The 21,686-nt window shown below is 36.9% G+C and overlaps 2 protein-coding genes across 9 annotated transcripts in view; one reads left to right on the top strand and one right to left on the bottom strand.

Moving 5' to 3' along the window:
• Nucleotides 1-1,990, top strand: part of APPL2 (adaptor protein, phosphotyrosine interacting with PH domain and leucine zipper 2) — a 40,369-nt gene extending 38,379 nt beyond the window's left edge. For all 4 annotated transcript variants that reach the window (XM_049822475.1, XM_049822472.1, XM_049822473.1 and 1 more), the window contains one exon: nt 412-1,990. In XM_049822475.1, the coding sequence (XP_049678432.1) occupies nt 412-540 (129 nt within the window). In that variant the 3' untranslated portion in view covers nt 541-1,990. The remainder of the gene's footprint in view (nt 1-411) is intronic.
• A 14-nt stretch (nt 1,991-2,004) lies between these two features.
• Nucleotides 2,005-21,686, bottom strand: part of WASHC4 (WASH complex subunit 4) — a 42,525-nt gene continuing 22,843 nt past the window's right edge. For 3 of the 5 annotated variants that reach the window (XM_049822464.1, XM_049822466.1, XM_049822467.1), the window contains 17 exons: nt 20,436-20,582; nt 20,251-20,330; nt 19,229-19,334; nt 18,285-18,401; nt 17,138-17,306; nt 16,846-17,000; nt 15,212-15,286; nt 14,482-14,586; nt 12,815-12,949; nt 11,945-12,053; nt 11,181-11,247; nt 10,401-10,487; nt 9,715-9,862; nt 8,331-8,427; nt 7,649-7,845; nt 6,592-6,691; nt 2,005-5,291 (listed from right to left, as the gene is read on the bottom strand). In XM_049822464.1, the coding sequence (XP_049678421.1) occupies nt 5,224-5,291; nt 6,592-6,691; nt 7,649-7,845; nt 8,331-8,427; nt 9,715-9,862; nt 10,401-10,487; nt 11,181-11,247; nt 11,945-12,053; nt 12,815-12,949; nt 14,482-14,586; nt 15,212-15,286; nt 16,846-17,000; nt 17,138-17,306; nt 18,285-18,401; nt 19,229-19,334; nt 20,251-20,330; nt 20,436-20,582 (1,962 nt within the window). In that variant the 3' untranslated portion in view covers nt 2,005-5,223. Of the gene's footprint in view, nt 5,292-6,591; nt 6,692-7,648; nt 7,846-8,330; nt 8,428-9,714; nt 9,863-10,400; nt 10,499-11,180; nt 11,248-11,944; nt 12,054-12,814; nt 12,950-14,481; nt 14,587-15,211; nt 15,287-16,845; nt 17,001-17,137; nt 17,307-18,284; nt 18,402-19,228; nt 19,335-20,250; nt 20,331-20,435; nt 20,583-21,686 lie in introns of those variants that run through there. The other 2 variants (XM_049822465.1, XM_049822468.1) reach the window with 2 other exon arrangements.

The following is a 21,686-nucleotide window of genomic DNA, read 5'->3' as shown; positions in this document are numbered from 1 at the left end:
TATCTGTATAAAGATGTGATGCTGATACGTTAATACATGCTCTATATTGTCGCTGCTAAGATTTCAGAACAAGTTGGGGGAATGAGCTTTTAGTTGCAGGCAATAAGCACAGGTATAAAAAATAATTTATTTAGTTATTTTTCTCCATGTTTTTCAGTAATTTTGTCAATACCAGATAAGAACAGCAAAATAAAGGCTCAGAATGAATTACTTCTTTTTTTTTTTCTTATATACCTAAGGGGTGGTTTTACTGCACCAAAAGGGATTGTTTATGTTTCAAACCTTTAGACTAAAGATTGTCATAAAAAAAAATAAAAAAAAATTGCAAAGCCTTAACAAGAAGTACTGGGAAAACAGTGTGCTCTTCCAAGACTGTTGCTGCCTGCTGAACTCTCATTTGTTTTTCTTCAGGACCCAGAAGCATTAGCTCAGCTAATGAAGTCTGTGCCATTAACAAACGATGGAAAGTTCATGCTTCTGAATGATCAGTCAGAAGAGGATGGAACCATACACGAAGAAGGGGAGGAGTCAGAAGCGTAAAAAGCTCCTGTCGTTTCCTTGCAGCCTGTGTGGGAGCAGGAAAAGCAGGGAGCTGTTTTGCAAGAATCTCTGGTTTTCAGTCATCCGAGGCCAACTTCTGTCTTCCTGCTGGGGAGAGCGTGGCGTCCTTCCAGTGGAGCTTCCTCTGGATGTACAATGGAACAACAGCAGGACTTGACCTTTGAGGCTTTTTGCATTTGTGACTGTCAGGTGTAGGTCTGCCTGGGAAGCTGACAATCTCTGGGAATGTTTCAGCATTAGCCCCTTGCTGCTGGTAGTTAGGACAGCACAGCTCTTGGCCACAAAGGGTTAATCTCACTTCTTCAGATTTACAGTGCCAGCAGCCTACAATTCCACTGAAATGAGTGCAAGCTGTAAGCTGGCAGCTCCTTCAACAACTATCAGGCCTCAAATTTCCTGCCGTAGTCAGTTTTCATAGTTTGCATGATTATGTGCATCTGAATGAAGGTTAAAAATGCACTATTTACTTTATTTTCAGATGAAGTTATTTTTAGTCTAGTTTTAAGTGTAACAAGATTTATCTTTTGTGCTAGCCTATTTACAAAACAATTTGTTAAACACTAAATTTTTCCTATTAATATAATCTATTTTTATATTGCATCTAGAGTAAGCTTACAAAACAAATCTAAGTGCCTACTCGTACCTTCATGGGGACTGCACTCATGTTCTGTAATTAAATAATGGACATAATGTACCCCTTGATTTATTATTCTAAATACCACTGACATGCAAACATCAGAAGTAGTCAACAAATGTGGCATGTTAGTCCTGTGCAGTTTTTCTATGGTTAGGTTTCTTAAAAGTTAAGTTGTCAGAGATGATAATTGTAGGACAAATAAGTACTTTTGTAATAAGAATTCTTTGTATTTTTAACATTATGGTGACATGCAACAGCTGAAACTACCAGCAATCTTTGGTTTTAAGAAACTGAGCAATAAAAAGCTAGATTGTAAGTCTACAATGTATTGACTAGTTTCATAGTACCTTCCTAAAATTAGACACTAGCTATATTTGGCTAATAAGTTTAGATTTTTTTCCCCCTCCCATTTAACATGAAAACATGAAACTATACTTTGCAAGAACAAACAAAAATAAACAAAATAAACAGTAGTTTGGGGGGGAAGGGGGGCTATAATCTGTGGCATAGTTTGTATTAATCAAGGTAAGGTAATTTGAACAAGTGTGGCTGAAATTCCTCAAACTTTTAATTTAACTCTTCTCAATCACTTACTAGAAAACTAGATTTTCTGTAAGCAGAATCTGTGCTACAGCACCTGAACGATCCCTGTTTGCAAGTGTTTGACATGGAATAAATTTAGTTTAGCTGGCTATTGAATGTTTAAAAGAACCATGGAAGAAAACTGTTAGTAACTGACACAAAAACTTCTTCATAAATAAAAGTTGAAGCTGTCTTATCAAAAAACATGAACACCTGGTGAGCTGATGTTACTGAAGACACTAAGAATAAGGTTCTCAAAATTGCATTTATTAACACAGGTTTATGTACATAATGTTCTCTACTCACAAACCAAAGAGACCGAGGTAACAAAATACCCTTTTGTACAATGAGTTAGGAAACATTAAGTGTTACATTTGGTCCTTTGTACCTGAGAAGCTGAAAACAGCTGTTGTTGATGGACATCAGATGAAAACTCAAATTTACTTCTGATTACAGACCACATTAGGACCTCCAGAACCTGCCCTTCAGCACCAGCCCTTTGTTCCCCAGTCAAGCACAGATCATTTGGGTGCTGCTGGGGCCATCGCTTACACCAGTGCGGCTCAGCTGCGCTCCGCTCCCCCCAACCACGATGCTGCACAGAGGAAGGGCAGGGCAGCCCCTGCCTCCAGGGGTGCAGCACCATGGCAGAAGCAGGTTGCAAGACCTGTGGGAGAGCAGCTGCTACCACTTCTACGCGTGACAGCCTTGTCACAAGGCTGGACACGCAAGGGCAGTGGTGGCAGCTGCCTTCTCAGGGAGGGAGACTGGCCTTCAGCCTGTCCTGCCCCTGTCTTGAAGGAAAATAAAGAACAGATCTGTTCTCTGTCCCTGCAGCAAACTCCTCATCCTCACTTTCCTTTTATCACCTCTGGGAATTTTGAGTGAGCATGGTCAGGTTAGTTTGGGGGATTTTTTGTTTTAGCTCCATCATCTCATCTCCAGAAAAACCCATTAGGGTCCATAGTGTTCCTATAATCGAAACAGGAGGGCAAAAGCAATGCAAATAGTAGTAGCACCACAGCAAGAATTTTGCACCTCTTACAGATCCTTGTGGGGAGGAGGGAAGGATTTAATGTGACTCTCACTGAGGCATGCGTGGCATCCAACTCCAGGATCCACCTTCTATTTCAGATGAGAAAAGTTTTCTGCATGTATATGCTGCTACATGACAAAGAGAAGGAAATATAAACTACAATCCTGTATTTTAGCAAGAACAGCTGTTATCACTGTACATATCTGTGTGCATGGGTATATTTTTGCCACAAAGTATACATTCAGGTCTCCCAGATTAAACAGGGTTCTATAAAAACAGGTTTACGTCTTTCCTGTAGACTTCCCATCACCAGAACCACAGGAATTTGTTAACCACCGTGCATTAAGAAAATGCACAGTTCAATTTGTGTTCAACTGCAGAGTATTACCTATCCAAGATAGTCTCTTTCCAAAAAAACCAGAAGGGAAAATACAAGTGCAGATTTTACTAGAGCACAGGTCACGCCTTGGCTGTACGTAGCTACCGAGCAAGTCCATCCTGGGGGAAATTGAACACCATCTACACGTGATTCTGCAGTTGCTGGGGAAGAAGGAAACGTGATGCTTGGCCACTCCAAGCCAAGGATTTACGTGACTTCAGATGAGCTAATATGGAAATACATACACTGCAAGTGCAACAGCATGGAAATTAGCAGCAGCAGCAAAAATGCTGATCTCAGCGGTGCTACTGAGTGTTCAGTGCCAGCACAACTTGGTCAAAAAAGGAAGTGTACACAAATTACAAAAAAAACCCCTATCAAAATAAAAAAGCAAAAATACAAATCAAGTAATGCAGCATTCTTTAGGGCAGTCTCTGCAATTACAATGAATTAAAAATAAAAACTTTAATGAGCCCAGCTGATTTAAACAGTCCATGAAGCTTCTGTGTCATGTTTTCAGAACCAGCGAAAGGACTTTCCTACCAGTCTGGTCTTTCCAGCTGCAACAAAACATTTGTCCTAGCTTTCTGAATGTTGAAGTGACTGGCAGGAAAGGGCAAAGCAGAAGTAGGTCAGGAGTTGTCTTAACCAGCGACCCAAGGGTGGGTGGAACAATTTTAACCATTAAAACATTGTCTTTTTTTATAATTAGAAGAGATGAAAGAAGCTGGCAAGTACAGTCTCAAAATATAGCTAAGAGTGCCAACCACCCCCCCCTCCACCCCAAAGTAATTCTCAGTTGGACTGACTGGAATAGTTTATTCTAGTTAGTAAGTCCTACAGGTGTTTTATGTTCTGGGAGATTAAACACAACTATATCTTTTAATGAAAGTGGTGTTTACTTTTAAGCCAAGTCTAGCTACTTAAGTTAAAAATCAGAGTAACTCTTGCACAATCTAGAACCTCTACTTGCAGGCATTAACAGATGTTGTATTTATACAGAGTTCTCACAGTGTTCAGCAGCTTCTGAAGCCTGCAGTGCAATTATTGTTAATAATCAGGCATGTAAGACTGTATGAACAACACAGACAGTACAACAGACCTACAAAGGCTAGGAAATACAGAATTGAGGCTGAAACTTGCAATTAGGCACAACATATTCATGAAGTGTAAGATCACTTAATAGTTACAGACACCCATCACACAGTGTCTGGTCATAAAAGGAAGAGCTGATTGTGGTTCTGTCCTGGCTCTGGATTTCCTTACTTCTGTAGATGCAAATCAGACCTTCGGTATGAAATGAGAAGTAATTTATTATGTTAACTTTTCTGGTTTTCCCATTCTCTGATATGGGGGAAAAAAACAACAGGGGAAAATAAATGCCTGATAGGATCCTAAGTTCCCACAATGCAAATAATATCTATAGGAATAATAAGGGTTTGTGGAATAAAACATTAATAAAGATTTCCATTTTGTGTAATAGCTTGAACATACACTCACAACATACACTGTTATACCTCCAGTGTAATCTGTGACTGCATTAAATACAACAGGACTGCGTAAAAACAAGTCTGAATTACTCTTTTGGACAACAGATACACACAATATCTTCATTCACTTTTTTCTGGTTGAAGAGGTGCACCAGTTCAAATCTTAGACCAATGGCCTATGAGGTTTTTTTTTAATGCTATGTTAGAGATGCAAGAATGCATCTAAAAATTAGTAACATTTTTTTCATCTGCACATCTGTACTTTAAAATAACTACCTCCAAGGTCAACATTTTAGATAATTATTTTCAATCTAAAGAAAGTGCTGTAAATAATGCAGACTCCTGAAAAATAGGAGTTTCTACTGGAAATATAGACAAACACTGACCTAGCCTCACTGGATGCTAGCATACTACTGTACATTTTCTGTTGGGTTTAACAGAGCAAGTAAATCTAGAGCTTTTACCCCTACAGAGCGTTACTGGTAACGACAAGAACATGAATTATTTGAGTATGTAATCATCACCCGTACCAGCCATATCATTTCACAACAGGATCTGCAGGCGTAGAGTTGGCAAGATCTCCATTGCTTGCTTTAACAGATTCTTCTACAAAAAATAAAGACATGGATCATGTTTAATATTTTATTCAGGGCAGTAAACCCAAAAGTGTTAGCATATGTATTATGCCGATGTCATCACACACTTGATACATTATACTGTGGTCAGCATATGCAAACTGACCTTCCAGCACAAAGGGTCCTGGCCCTATGACAAAATCTGTATTTGGGGCGAAAGGTTTCTTCAATCAGTAGAACTTGTGTAAAGATTACACATACATGCTAACACATTTTGGAGAGTCCAAGTCCAAATATTACAGTAGAAGGCAAAGATACTATCACATTCAAAACCTTTCACTCTGGTATGCATTTCAAGCTTTTCTCACCACAAAACCCATTTTTCAGGGAACTGAATACATATCACAACAGTGATTATTTAACCTAAAATATAATTAAGTAACTGATGTCCTGCAGAATGCTCTCCTAGAACTGTGTTCCTAGTACAGAAGAAAACTGATCTTTGGCTCTAATGACTGTAATCTTACAGGTCGCTTGTGCCTTTGTCAGAACCACAGTGGAAAATTATTTACCAATTCCATTGTTAATATACTGCTACCTGAGTTTAAGTAACTTCTGACTGAACTGCACTTCTGTTTCTTAATCCTTGGGAGCACTCTCATTTCTTTGAAAAGAACTTTCCCATACCCAAGAGAATCTTCCAAAATTCATGAGGGAGAATATATAAGCATGAATATAAAGCACAAAATACCCATGTTACCTAGTCAAGAGACCATACCACAAATTAAGATCCTACCCTTTGAATATAATTCAATAGTAGATCAAAACGTATCATAAACATCTGAAAGTCACCTGTAGTATCTGCATCATCTGCCTACATAAGTTGAAAAACAGCTGGTAAACAACAAGTGAAAACCATCAGTTTATTTCACACCAGCTAAGGTTGTGCAGAAGAGGCCATCATTGTCAAAACTGGTAATTGAGAGGGCAAGTATGATGCTGAAGTTACCGAATTTAATATTACTGCAAATATGCAATTCTGCCTGTCCCAGATTTTTGGGGGTTGGTTGACTTTTTTGTGGTTTGGGGATTTTTTGGTCCATTCCCCCGGTCCGCCTGAAGCCCAGTTTGAAATTCACCCATTCCAAAGAAGGCCTCTGTGAGCTGTTCTGGACTCCTCAATCACCTCTGACCTCATAAAACTCTTTCTGGAATACTGAAATCAACACACTAGCAAGAAAGCAGCTATGGGAAAAAGAAAAAAAGCACCTTCACCTACTAAGGCACACAGTCTTATGAGCCAAAATGTTCTATGTATAGCATTCACCCACCTTCTTTTTCTTTCTTTTCCTGGTTTTCTTCTGCTGCAGTTTTATCTGCTCTGAAAAAAATTCTTGCGCTACTTAATGAGAAATAAAGGAGTTCAAATTCCTAAGGTAAAAGATACAGAAGAGGACCATCAGTGTTTCACAAGAATAAATTTGTAGACAGATATAAACAGGATTTTTCAGAAGCATCTAAAAGGCAACTACATTTCAGTATGTAAATCACTTAAATGCTTTTGAAAAAATCTTCCTCCATTCATATCTTGTTCACATGCATTTTACAAAGCAAACAGCAGCCAAAAACTTTAAAGGCTAATTTAAGTAAAGCAGCATCAGTGCAATAAATCTGTCGCTAATCTACTGAAGCTGAAAATGAGGTTTGTAGCAGCAGTGAGAATTTGGAGCAACTTGCCCATGGAAAATCATGCAAGCCAATAATTTAAGTGACCACAAGCTTGATCAGTTTCTGAACAAGGTTCAGTGATGCGAGGGGTTTTTTAACAGAGGAGCAAACACCATGCACGCTCATGGGAGTCATAAGGACATACAGAGCTTTATCTATTTCAACAACAGATATGCTTTCCCAGAATATAATCATGGGCTATTTATAAATAGCCATCTACAGATTTGTCCCATAGCCTCCTCAAATCAAGAGCAGAGAGAGAAAGCATTTACACCATCAATGAAACCTGAACTGCTATGCTTCAAAATTCAAATGCATCTTTCAGTGTTACGTAAAATCTTTGTTATGAGAAATTTAACCAAAACGTTATTCTCTCCTATTTAACCATTTAGGTTTTAGCTGCATTAGATTTCAAACTCCATGGGACAAAGACTTCCAATCAACCAGGTCAGGCTCCTGCCTCACTCAAATATAACACACACTTAATGACATCCCCTTTGGATCATACATCTCAAGTCTTTATGCTCTTTTTGCATTGTTGCTGTAGACAATGCTCTGTGGTTTTTGCTCTCGATAAGCTCTGTCAGAAAATAGATACCTGAATTGTGATGGGTAAGTGCAGAACTCAATACAGAACAGATAACTAGACCCATGCTATACCTGTAAACAAACTTCCAGTCGCTTGTGTGTAAGGTTCATAGTTTGTAGTAGTTTTTCATCTTGATTAGTGGACTGCACATTCTGTTGCTTAGCTACTGCTCTTATTTCCTTCACATATTTCTCTCTAACAGACTGGAACCAATGCAGAGAATCAAACTCCTGGTACTGATCCAAAAGCTTCAGAATGTAAGCCACACCTATAGTCATTAACAAAACACGTACCAAAGTCAACATGCAATTTGTAAAACATTTTGTGAATGTCTTTAATGGATCAGCCTAAGCTGATAATTCCCACACATAGAAAATTTAAATTGCAATTAATTTACAATTAAATCTAACAGGAAAAAAAATCATAACAAAGAACAAGCTTCCATTTTTTAAAACCTCACAACTTATTCAAAGACTTGTACACCTTCTCATCTGCTGAGATCTGCAAGTTTTGAAAGAAATTGGGGAGCACCAACATACTACAAAACTGTCTGCTCCTATCTCAGCTATTCCATGCTTAGGAGATTCTGAACACAACAATAGCCCACAAATCCACTGTGCTGAAGCCAAGACAACCCAAATTTAAATTATGGAATTTTTAATTATGTGAACACACAAAATCTGAACAAAACTTCTCCTGCAAATACCCATTGTGTTGGCTTACCCAAAGGCTAGTCAGTGTGCTGAAACTTACCCATGGCAAACCCATCATCAGTGAAAGCTGCTCCACTTTTGTTCTTCTTGTTCAATTTCTCCTTGCAACTGATCGAATGCTCTACAAAATTGAGGGTCTGAAAGAGTGAAAAGCTGTCTTGGAATCATCAGGAGAGAGTCACAAGTTTTAAAAGGTATTTACATACATGCTGTTACTTATAATTCCACACCCAAAACTATGCTAATCACGTCTCCCTGCATTAGGCATTTTTGCATGAAAACTTGTCCCTTTTCTAGATTTTTGGGGGAAGGAAATAAGTTAAGCTTTGGAAAATGTTTGCATATGCATAAGTAAAAAAACCAAAGGTACATCTTCACTGTTCTCATTAGACTATTACTTTGCATTCTCTTGGTGATTACTAGAGGTAAACTTGTAAACAAGTAAAGGATAATTCAAATAGCCCAGGTTCTGGAAAGCTTAAAGATATTAGTGTTTTAAAGCTACAGTATGTTATTTCACTCTATTTAGAATACAGTAAAAATATTTCAATAGTCTTACATTTATGATGATGTTGAACAATACATCCAGGTAGGCATGTCGAGCGATGGGTATGTGTATACAATAACCACTTGAGACACGGAAACATGTGTACATTAACAACTTCTCAAAACCCTGTGACAGTTTCAAAGTTAGCTACACTGAAATGCCTTTTTAAAACCAAAATGGGTGGTATATTCCTGAAAATGTATTTGTCAGAAAAAACTCCACAAAAGGGAAGAAAAAAAAAGAACAAAATATTTATCATGAGCTTTTACTTTCCCTCACTTCTATCACCATGACATACCTATCCTCTCACACTCTTAAGTTCACGGCTCATCGACATTCCAAAATTAGTTTCTAAAATGGGATGTTAACATCAATCTTAAGATTGTCTAGGCCTTCCAACTGAACTGCTTCCCAATGCCCAGAGTGCTGCACTCACGTGTGCATCACCAATTCAGTTGGACTCTTTCTAAACAAAGCTTATTAGCAAAAGCAGGTCCAATTGCAATAGAACATGGCATTAAAAGAGTGTGAAGATACCTAATGTGATGCTGCAAGCACACACACAAGCGCCAAAGAACATGGTTTTAAACTCCCTTCATCCTTGATGTTCCCATTCCTCCTTTTTCATCTTGGCTTCTCTAAATTTGAAGTAGTTTTTAAAGTTACCTTTTGAGTGCTAATACATGAATTGATGTAAATAAAGAAAAACATGGCTCTGGACTACTATCAACAAAGCCATGCTCAAAACAATCCCACTTAATCAGGAAAGAAAGTAGAGTATGGTAGTCAACAGCGTAATGCAAAATATGTAAACACAAACTTGATCTGATACTTTTTAAAAAAAATAAGTACTGGTACCCACAATGCAAATACTAACCAGTGGGGGAACAATTATATAGAAGTTCCGCAAATGCATATTCTTTGGACTGCGGAACTCAGGAGCAAATACATCCACAAGCATTTTGAAGTACTCCGTTCCTTCTGCAAAGTTACGCGCGAGGTCACCGAGGACAGAATCCAACTGCCTGCAAAGGATAAGCAATGTGTTATCCGGTTTCTGCTAGAAGTTACTTTGCTCACTCACCCCTTGGGGTAACAACCCTCTCCACCCTTTCGCTACACTCACAATCCAGTATTCGGACCAGAGTGTCCAAGATTACACCCTAGCTCTACAGCCACCTTGAATCATTTTTCTTGGTTTAATTTTCCTCAAAAAAGGTCTATGAATAGAATACTTGCATCTGTTTTTCCTAAGGCCCCGAACATTCTGAAAGTAGATGTCAGGCATGTGGTGAGTAAAGTTTGTTAGCCTTTAAGTCACAAGGATTTTATCAAGAAACCTGGTTCTAACAGTCTATTAGTACCAATGTCACTTCGCATTCTTAAAACAACTGCTTCTACTTTCTCTGCTTTAAAGAAAAGCAAATATTTTTGTATAAAGTCAGTTGAACTGTTAACACACACACAAAAAAATGCAACTAATAACTGCATTTATAACTTTGAAATTACAACTCTCTCATCCCATTCCCTGCCTGAGACCTTAAAAGCATGATGTTAGGGTACCTTGCTGCTTTTTGTGTTTCTTCCGAGAGTCCTTCTTCTTTCACCAGCTCTTCAAAGTTAACGATATCTTCCAGATCAGGAACAAACCTGAAAACTTACTGTTTGTTAGGATTATGCTCAACTATATCCACTGAAGTATCTACCATAATTTATAATTTAGTTAATTTAGTCTTCTGGGCTCAAACTACTTACTTGAAGTTATATCATATCTGCCATACCATTCTTATCCAGCCACTATTACACACACATTATTTGTACTTCTGCTTTTACAGGCTACCATCTCCTCTCTAGCACTTGCTGCCCTTGATAACTGTAAGCTTACTATTATTTGCAAGAAAACCAAGTGTTTCTTTGTATGTAAAAGTCACTGTTTTAATGACCTTATATAAACACAGACAATCATCTATACAGAAAGAAGTATCAAATAAATGTTTTTTCCAAGTTTCTTAAGGCTTGTATTATTTTTCCTTAATGCACCCTTAAAGTGATTAATGTCAAGAATTACTGGCTTAATTAACGCCTAACAACTTACATGTACATTCTGTTAACTCTTTTGCAGAGTTTTTCCATAGAATTTGTTTGATTTTTAGTGGTTTACGGAATGATTGTACAGTTCTGAATTCTAGCACTTTTTTTGATAATTCTGCTTGAATGAAGGTATAAAACCAGACCTTTACAAAATTTATGGGGGATGACTAAGAACCTAGGGAATATCAGCATGAATAGGGAGCAAAGGAATGAGAAGGAACAAACAGAAAAATTAAATATTTGTGGAAGTACCTAATTGCACTACTACAGCAGTGAAGTCCACCAGATCTTATCATTCGTACATAACCCATAGCGTTGCCTTTAAAAACAAGAAAAAACAAGGAAGTAATTTATAATTACTTAAATACATACACATGCTTCATAACTCCTATAACCTCCAAAGTGTAAATTAAAGTTGCCATATAGTTCTGGCAAAGAAACTGTTCTGAAAGCCAAATTTAAAAAAGTTACACTGAACCCTGATATCAAAAGTCTAAGTAGAGAAATAAACCACAAATGCATCATCCAGCAAGGTTGTGTTCACTTTTGTGATAGCATAAGGGCCAAATAGTACACTCTTTCCACTGGGCCCATTAAACACTTGTGCAGGACTGATCTGAACTTGCATCTACAGCACCAGTAGCTGAAAATACCATTGTAATGTCATGCATCAAAGTTACTTCAGCTGGATATATGGCCATTTTCTGAAATATATGACCTTACGAGTAATATTTTTTTACTATGAGTGTAAAAAAATCTGGATAAAAGTCAGTTCATAACAAAGAAAAGAACTTAAAAGGAAATGGGGATCAATGCAAGCTGTAGCTATACTTGCAAGGGCCACTTCTGTGTGATTAGATGAGAGTATTTATTTCACATGGGCTACAAGTAAAGTACTTTCCATCTGACTGGAGTTAAATCTAGTTTTAGCCTGAGCTAAAAGTTCAGTTACTAGACAATGAAGATCTCTTCCATTTAATAACATTTATAACATTTTCTTAGATAGCATTTCATACCAATTTGACTTATGAGTTGTCTGAACTGGTCAAGATAGCTCTGGCCATCCGGGGTTATTCCAAGTTTCCTGATGCCACGGTTGAATTTATCTGCTCTTTCAAATGGATACTAGAAAAATATTTTAGAATAATTTGTAAGAATAATTACCTATCTTTAAAAATTTTTTTTTTCATTTTATCAATACAATTATATTTGCAATGTATTCCTACCTCACATCTACAGCTTGGTTTTTGTTCTGTTTTTTTTTTTTTTTATAAATTATACACCTGCCTGTCTATATTAGTTCACAAAAGTAATTTAGCTAAGTCACTTCTGCAAGCTGAGAAGTGAAACAGAAGTGTTACTGTAAACAAGAAAGTAAAAAAAAAATAAGCACTTGAAATACAAAGAAGCTGGCAGTCTATTTTGCTAAATACATTGTCTCTTGCATTTTTGAGATATCAATTTTCCGGTATGGAAGATGACACCCCAGTCCCCAAATCTTGACATACTGGAATAAGTGCTACACATTCACATCATTTTGGATTCAATTTGAATAATCTTATTATCCAAAACAGAAAACAACTGTTAAGCATTATTTGGAACAGAAGTTTAGAACCTCCAATGGATTATGACTCCATCAAATGATCATTTTCAGGTCACCAAGAGAATGATTTTAGCCTACCTCATATTTACAGAGCAGCCAGAATGAAACAAAGCCATTCTGAATACAGACATATATATCACTACATTTTGCTAGGACAAAAGCTGTCACTTTGTCTGAAGATGCGCATTTAAATAGAAATGTTATGGTTTGGTGCACCTTCAGTCACATGAAGATAACACTTCTTTTAGCCAAGTTACTCTCAATCCTTCAAAAATTACTATACCTTGTGATCATTTTGATCCTTGACTTCCCTGAAGAATCTGATGTCTTTGATAAGTCTGGATTTAATATGTTCATCATACATGAACTGGCTAAAAATATAAAACTTTTTCCTCAAAAACTGGTAAGTGAAATTTACCTAGAAGAAAAAAAAAAGTCAGATCAAGAAAGTTAGTAAAATAACAAGCCTATCTAGGAACCCATCTTCAGTAGATTACCAAGTCACTTGTATGTATATGGAAACTTCTACTCAGTTTACTTCAATTTTTTTATTCTCAACTTATCATTTCAATTTCACTGGTTTAAAAGAATAAAGAAAACCCTTCTCCTGGAAGGCATACTCTCTTCCAGGAAGGGCAGGGGGACCAAGGGACAAGTTAGCTATTTCAGTTTGATGACCTGCCCTACACAGCCATTAGTTTGTGTTTGGAATATCCTGTAACTGTCCTTTTGAAGCAATACAAACATTTTGAAGTTGAAAAGGGCAGACAAGCTCAACTTCCTCAGTCAAGCTGTGGCATCTGCATAATCTCCCGACACATCTTTTCACTTCCTCCGAGTTTTGTAAAACACTTCTCCATAAGGCAGAAGCACACTCCCACCCTATGCAACTCAACTACTTCTTATGTCTGCATAAATAACTTTACTCAGTCAGAAGTGACTAAATCTACAACACCAGGAAATAAAGTGAGTAACAGCATATTTTTGAGTAACTGATATCCCCATTCTCAGAAGAATAGCACAAGGGAAGTTACTTCCAATAGTGCAAGAAATCATGAAAACCTTACTTTTCTAATCATCGCTGCTTTTATATAGTAACTGGACAGTGGGTTCAATATTTCAGCAAGTTTTGTTGTTGTTGTTTTGTTTGGGTTTTTTGTTGTTTTTGTTTGTTTGGGTTTTTTGGGTTTTTTTTGATAGGGCCAGAAGAATGGGAAAAAAAACAGCAAAGAGGTAGAAAGAAGTTGAGCAGCAGATTGGAAAGCACCAACCTGGGAACCACAGTGATACCTTCCTGCTGCAGTAGGCATGCCACAGAAAGTGCCCTTATCTATCTTGCAAAGAGGTAAATGCCTTTGGCTAGTTAAAATGACCACCTACGCTACAGACATTAAAAGCATGGCAGTAAGAAGTCACAGCCTTCCAATAAATGATCAGAGATCTGTAGCTTTTATTTTGCAGATTGAAAAGCTGAGGATTAGCTTAACAATTACAAGAGGAACTTAAAAAAAATTAACATTGCATTTCTTCAAGATTTGCTTTAACTGCAGTAAAAGTATCCATCTACTAAGTGTTAATGAGGAGAAACTTAGAGCATGCTAATTTACGTAGACAGCTTAGAAATTGAAATTTTACTATGCTAGTTTGATAAGTATTATTTATCTTTACTGAAATCCAGAGTCCCACCAGAACATCTATATCATCATTGATGTGTTTTTAGATCTCTTCATTAACTTTTATGTAACAACTGGAAGTGGCATACGTCTCAAGAGATTGCGACATTGATTTGTATCACATCCAAGAACTGATTTTTTTTTTAATGCACACACAGAACATTATTATTGCATTATTAAAATTGCACAACCAAATAAACCATTAGGAGATACAAGAGTTTGGAAGCTTTTGTGCACTATTAAAAAAAAATCCAACAGCAGTCCAAAAGATACTCACTGTTGTGTTCATTATTCCTGTTCCGTGAGTTCGAATTGAATTAGCAATGTGTCGGATATTGATAGTGTTCAAGTGTTTGTTATTACTTGTTCTTTCAATGAAGATCTGAAAGGCAGGAGGGGAAAAATGAGGTTATTTACCCAAAACTGATTCTGTGATAAATTATCAATCTAGGTAGCCCATTCCCTATTTTGTACTTTTGACCCCACTATATACCATGACAATGAGTTCCACTACTGAATTATGTGCTATGAGAAAAAAAATACTTCCTTTTCTTGAAGGAAGCTGCGCATTTTTGTAGTGGGCTCCTCATTTTCACACAGTGAGAAACCACAAAGGTTTGTTCCCTGTACATGTTCTCCATGTCATTCACTACTTCATCTCTCTAATAACCCATTTTCAGATACCCTTTCTTCAAGTTGAAAAGTCATATATTTAGTATGTCCTTATAGAGCACCCAGTTATCTTTGCTGCCTTCTCCTAGCTTCATTGGAATATTTGACATGGAGTGATCCTACTGGCACACTGTACTCAAAATATGCTTAGAACATTCTCTGAGACCTATCTACAGCATCCCCAAAAGATGTTTTTCTAGAGCAGCAATAGCTATTTTACAGCTTGTTATTATGTATGTTCAGCTTGGGTTTTTCTTACATATATACTACTCTGCATTTCTCAAACCCTTCAAATCAGAGCCAAATCCAGGAAAAAAGTATGGGATGTACCTTACCTGATTATTCAGATTGTAGAGGTAGCGGGATACAAAAACATGAATATTTCTCATGATTTCCAAAACATCCAGACCCTGAAACAATATTATCTATTGAGAATTATTACAATAAAAGATTCTCAAAAAATACTTAACTGCCTAACCACTAAGGTGCACAAATATTATTTCTGTAGATACTTGAAAGCATTTTAGAAAGCAATGTTTTTGCTTTGCACAATGAAGAATCTTTTAATAATTTTCCTTCAGTGTCTGTAAGATAATTCTTACAGGAGAAAAAAAAAGCAGCTTAGCTCATGTTTTAACATTTACACTTCTGCTGGGTTTTTTCCAGCTTCCCCTGAAAATAAGGAATCCTCCAGTCTATTCCACAAGTCCCAATTAAAAAAAAAAAAAGGGGGGGAGAGATTTGGCTGTTCTCAGATTCCAGAAAATGGAATCTTGCCTTAGAAATTTCTATAGACACATAGATTTCTACAGAGACATAAGCAACTAGCTACTTTTTTATATCATTTTGCCCAACCCATCTAGAAGACTGAAGTTTTGTATTTACAATATATGTTTTACAATTGTTAAGCTTGAAGGAGTCCCTTTAGTATCACTGTGCATAGAGAGAATGCCATTTAATCTATACACTCTACTTCCAGTCGTGCCAAGGATTTTATCAGGATTTTTCTGGGGCTGGGGGGAATGGAGCGTGAGGTATCTTTGTCTTGAAGTAAAGCTCATACCAGAATGAATGTTATGAAACCAATGTTGTGAGATGACTTTATTCTTTATAACAATGTGATGGCCGAATACTACCAATAGAAAGCTAAAGCCAGAAATAGAAACTAATCCACAGCACTTTCGTACCAAGAAGCAAAGCAGCTAGAGTTTTTAGTTCTATGCCCTCTTTCAACATAGAAAGACACAGCCATCATGAACATTAGAAAAAAAGAGGCTGTATTTCTAAGAGCTTTCACCGATGTGCTAACCTAAATGAGGGAATGAAGCCAACTGCCAAAAATATCCAAGATACTAAAACTCTTGAAGGCAATTCTTCACAAATATGCAACTTTATTTCTTTTGCACTGATCCTGTAACAGTTAATGCCTTCACCATTAACTTGATGAAACTACAACTCTACTCGGTATATAACCATGTTTAGCAGTTTCTAGGAGGCACTGAGTCACTCTCCTACTAAGCTAAGTATAGATGTCCCAAAGTCCTCAATGTCCAGCCTGTGAAACAGTTTCTCTTGATGATCACTAAGCAGAACCTGCTGAGAAGCAAGCAATAAACCAGGGAGAAGACCCACTGTTCAAAGGTCATTCCAGATGTATTGCTTGCCAAACTGCTGATACTGAATTTTCAAGAAAACATTCTCTGACTTTGTATACCCAATTTCATTTTAGTAAATCTTACGTTAAAAAAATGAATGATAGAAGTCCAACATGAAATTAACTGATACTGGTATTATCTCCAAAGGTATATAAAGATCCTGTCTCAGAAGTTAACCAGAAATTAAAGGTCACTTTTTCCAAAGAGTTCTCTAATCTTGGGTACTTTCATTTTAATGACTCAGTCCTTTGAATAGCTAGCTACTATGACAGTGTAATGGAACAAACGATATTCATATCTGGTGGGCACTGTACCTGTTCCAGCGTCTGGCTCGGAAGATGTGCTTCAGTCATACTCAAACCATAGCGTTGAGTTGCTAGGTTTCTCATTTCACTGTAGGTGGCCCAGTCATGAAGAGCGACAGTTGTTAAGTTGTAGAAGGTCTTGTCCAAATAGTGAGTTACATAAGCTGTAAACACAGAAAGATGAACTGAAATAATACTACCTATTTAGTTAGGGAAGTGTGGAAAGAAGTGAAAAGATATACTAAGCCAAAGCATAACAAAGATGAAAGTAATGGAATCAAGCAAATGTATATCTCCTCACCTTTTATGTCAATGAATCGATTGAAAAAACGTATTGGGTTCAGAAAGAAGAAGTGAGCTAGATCCTTCATACCAACTCTGAAGGGGTTTCTGTCATCAAGCTTTAGGTGTGTATGAACTGATAAGCGCAGATCCTTTTCTATCTCTTTACATAATTTGTCCAGCAAATGCTATTCAGGGAAGTAAAAAAAAAAACCAACAAAAAGTCACATTCCGTGTCCACTTACAATGCTCTGTAAGCAGAGCTAACATATCTCTCTCCAGAGATACATAAAAGATTGATTAAACTAGTGAAGACAGCTTTGCTTTGGCAGGGCCATACATGTCAAAGTGAATCAATACTTGGGAACTAGAAGGATATTTATTTCCTGTGTTCTTGTTCTAGTATACAATAGCAAGACAAAGCTACACAGCTCAGAAAAAGGTAAAGGTTTAGCTACCTAATGCCATTCTGTATATGATTAAAACTTCCACGTAGGAGTTTAACACAATTTAAACTTAAGTATTCTTACTTCTCATCTTAAGGAGAACCATGCTAAGAGCTATCTATCTAGATATAGTAAGACCCAAGTTGGTGAGGAAGAGTCTTGCAATAAGCAATCTGGCCTGACTTTCTGCAGAATATGTAATGTTTGGTTTTGAACTAGTCAAACAAAAGAGTGGTTCAAAGGTTAAAACCTAGGACTTGGGAAATCTGAATTAACATTTTCTCTCTGTCAAACATCCCTTGTAATTCTAGATAATAATTCACTAAAGAGGCCACCTACATTTACAGAGCCTTCACTACTAAAAGCCATGCATACATACTAAGAACAGGAGTACTTATTTTGGGCATTCATACAAGCAGAAACTAATGTGATAAAAGGCACTCCTGTCTGCAGAGTCAAATCTGTAACTGAGGTTTTGCCAATTTATGTAATTAGAGTGCAGTATTTTCATGTTCCCAGCCAACAGAGATACCACTAACAACAGGTCTTTAATGATCAAAATCATCAAGTGAACACTTTCTTATTTATTAAAATACTTCACACCAACCTCAAAGGTCTCTGCTATTTTTATAGATCATATCAGGTTTGGTACAATAGATACTGACCTATAAGATATCCCAAACATAGCATTGCCTTTAATTTCTATTCACAACAAATTACCTCATTGAGCACTTCCATGATTTCTTTGTCATAGCATTCCAGAAGCACCTCGTAAGATTCTAAGTGTCTTGCCTGCATCATAGCAGGTACACAGTCCCGTAGCGCACTAAACATATACTGGAAAAAGAAACTCTTATGCTTAATGAACAGATTGACAGACATATCAACAGTATCTCAAATAGTATTCAAAGCTAACAAACAAATCAAAATTGCTAGTCTTCCCACTTTTATTCGACTTCATAAACCCTACTGAAGTTTCCTGTCCTTAATGTGTTCATCTGAAGTATTTAGGTGCTTCCATTTACTGGAAGGTCATAATTATTAGCTATTTAATCTGAAATTATTTGCACTATATTCATTTTAGTACTGTAACTGACCATCGCATGCACAACACTGGAACGTATGATTGATTTTTATCAGGATTAGCAAGCCAAAGTATGATTCACTTCTGCAGCAAATACTTGATCCTTCAAAGAGGGAAGGAGGGGGGGTGGGGGGTAGTGGTGGTATAAAAAGCTACAGGACAACTATCCCACACAGCATCACTGAACACAGTGATACATGCTTTAGAAGTGTGTAACCACAATGAGGAACAAAGGTTTTTAATGTTCAAGTCTAGCAAAAGGTGTTCATTTCAAATTAGAATGAATGAAGATAGGAACAAAGAGACAGACAGACACACAGACCCAGAGTTAACAATAGCAACCTGAGATTTTTAGAGCTATCTAACAGATATACTTTAATTAGATTTAGAACCAAGATTGCTTTTATATATCCTCCAGATTGAGAGATTTCTGCCTCAGTAGTAATTCTTGCCTGGGTTTAATTTTTTTTTTTTTTGAGCTTTTTCCTTAAGAATTTCTGTCTAAGCTTTACCCTCTCATCCTCTCAATCCCTCCCACTACAGTGGTCTGTTAAACTAAGTTGCTAACAGTATTACTTACATGCAGTCTAGCAGAATCAACCGCATTTTCATACACATCATCCAAATAGATTGGAAAGACTGCTCGATGCCAGTATAAGAAACGACAGTCACATTGCGCTCGAACTCTAGAATACAAGATTACTTATTAGACACAGATTGGAAGAAGCCATTCTTCTAACGCAGTGATATTTGAGTGTGTTTAAACTAAAAACAACTAATTTTCAAACCTAAGTTTCACATGGTTACTTTAATGTTCCAGATGCATTGTCCTTCAAAAGAAAGTTTTTTAATAAAGAACTCTTTATGTCTTGTTTTCCACTAGGCTATCTATAAATAAAAGGTACCTGCTTTACAAAAAAAGTTTACTCAGTCTCTGAAAGAATTAAACCTCACATTACAGCAAAATCCTAAATAACTACTTTCTTATTGCATGCAATTAGTAGCCTAGAGGTCATATTCTAGATTTGTCCTGTTAAGTGAAAAAAGAGAAAGAGCCCTCTCGTGATACAACCTGTGTACAACACTTATCCCAGGAATTTAGCCTGCGAGTCATCTGCTGAAGGTGTTTGTCTCTCTCCATAAAGTATGAATGGAACCCTGATATTCACCTGGCTTTCACATGGCCAACATTATGTAATTTGGGTGTCCACTGAAACTACAGCAGCAGTAAAACATGGTGTCACATGTGAACTAACAGCCTGATCTCCCAAACAGACTAGTATTAACTCATAACTCTTGGGTTTGGGTTAAGAGGAAGACTTTAGCTGAACATAAAGCCAAGTCATCCAAGAAAGTGACAGAATTTCTGAACAATCAGAGAAGTGGATTACCTAATTGGCAACAGTTAGGTAAAATATGACTTGCCCAAAGACCAGTGAGCTTCAGGCTTCACTCTAGAATTCTTTCTGCACATCCCTAGTCTACAACACACACAAAAAAACCACCAGCATGCAGCTACCAGATTTTGCAATTCGCGCAGTGAAAATTCAGCTCCCCCAGTGACACTACGCTGCCTTCTATGTATTATGTGCCACTGCTTACCGCTCTGTAAGTTCACTGATCAAGTCTAGTTTTTTCAGAACTAACTGAAGGGGAATGAGTTCTTCATCTTTAAAAGTTTTCTGTACAAATGAAGGGGGAAAAAAGAGACAGACAAAACAAGATTATATTTCTTTATAAGATACTACACCAAATAAGTAAAGGTCTGGAACAATCATGGCACTTACCATCTGTGTTCCCACACTTAGTGCAAGGGAAACAATTAGTCGCCTCTGTTTTGTACTTGGCCCATTGAGGGTGTTCTCAGCCAACACCAAAGCAGAGAGGACATCCAGGCGTTGCTCACTGTACTTTTTATCAGAAATTACTCTTTTCTGGATAACAGAAAGACACAGAAATTCAGAGAAAAGTTACCTAAGCACAAAAGCAATAGCTTACCTCTTCTTTCCAAAGCTTATGGACTTGTCATAAATTGAGTATTTCTGCAAGCAAATTATGTTTTGCAAACAAAGCTAACTGAATCCAGATTCGCTTACTATCAATTCAGTGGTACTACGTAGCTATACACTTTGAATATGTGATATTCAGTATGAACATGGGTCAGGTCATACAGTACACAAATACTGTGCAAGCTGCATGTGACTGCATGCCAGTTTTAGTTCTAAAGTACATGCGATTTAAAATTTTTAATTATCAGTGACTCCCTGTTGTTGGTAACAAAATCCAGTTTACAGCTGAACAGCCAGAAGATGTGTAAACATGGTAATAATGACAACTTGTAATTTTCTACAAATTCTAATTTATCAGAAAGATTAAGTGCAAATACTTTTGCATGAACAAATGAAGGGAACTCAGTCTTCTGGCTAAGAAGCTGAAGTAACAGACATATTTGTGAGTAGCAGCATAACTCCGAAGAGGTACAGTTTGAAAAAAGAGTTAAAGAAAACCTCTTCTGATTCTGAGAAAGTATGTTCAACATGAAGCTCCTAACCTTACATGCTGAAGCTATGTTAGGTATATGACTTAGATCTTATACCACTTCGAAAAAAAGTGGAGCAGATAAAAAAAAAGATTAGTACTAATGAGCCCTTCTATTTACCAGCATTTGCCTTTTACATATATTTTCTGAGAAGTACTCAAAATATCAAGAATTGTCCACAGATGTGTGCTCTTTGATACCCCTCAATTTACAAGTCTCAGCATATTTCTATACTTTTAGAAATAATTTGTAATGCAATTACAGATATCATTTGGAAAGGTTAGGAAAGTTATCTAAATGTGTGTGAACTGTTTGTTTGAAGATAGTCTTTCTTAGTAGCTTTGAAGCTTGGAATTTCTTCAGTTCACACTACTCCTGATATATGTCTGTACATATATATACAGATCTCTCTGTTTTTCAGAAGTAAAACTTTTTTTTTTTACTTATGCTAGAAAATATGGAGATTCCAGATACATAAATCAAGACTGTGGCCAAATAA

Source organism: Accipiter gentilis, chromosome 18 (assembly GCF_929443795.1).
Source record: "Accipiter gentilis chromosome 18, bAccGen1.1, whole genome shotgun sequence".
Classification (NCBI taxonomy): Eukaryota; Metazoa; Chordata; class Aves; order Accipitriformes; family Accipitridae; genus Astur; species Astur gentilis.
Note: the sequence above shows the minus strand (reverse complement) of the source record. Positions and strands in the feature narration are given on the sequence as shown.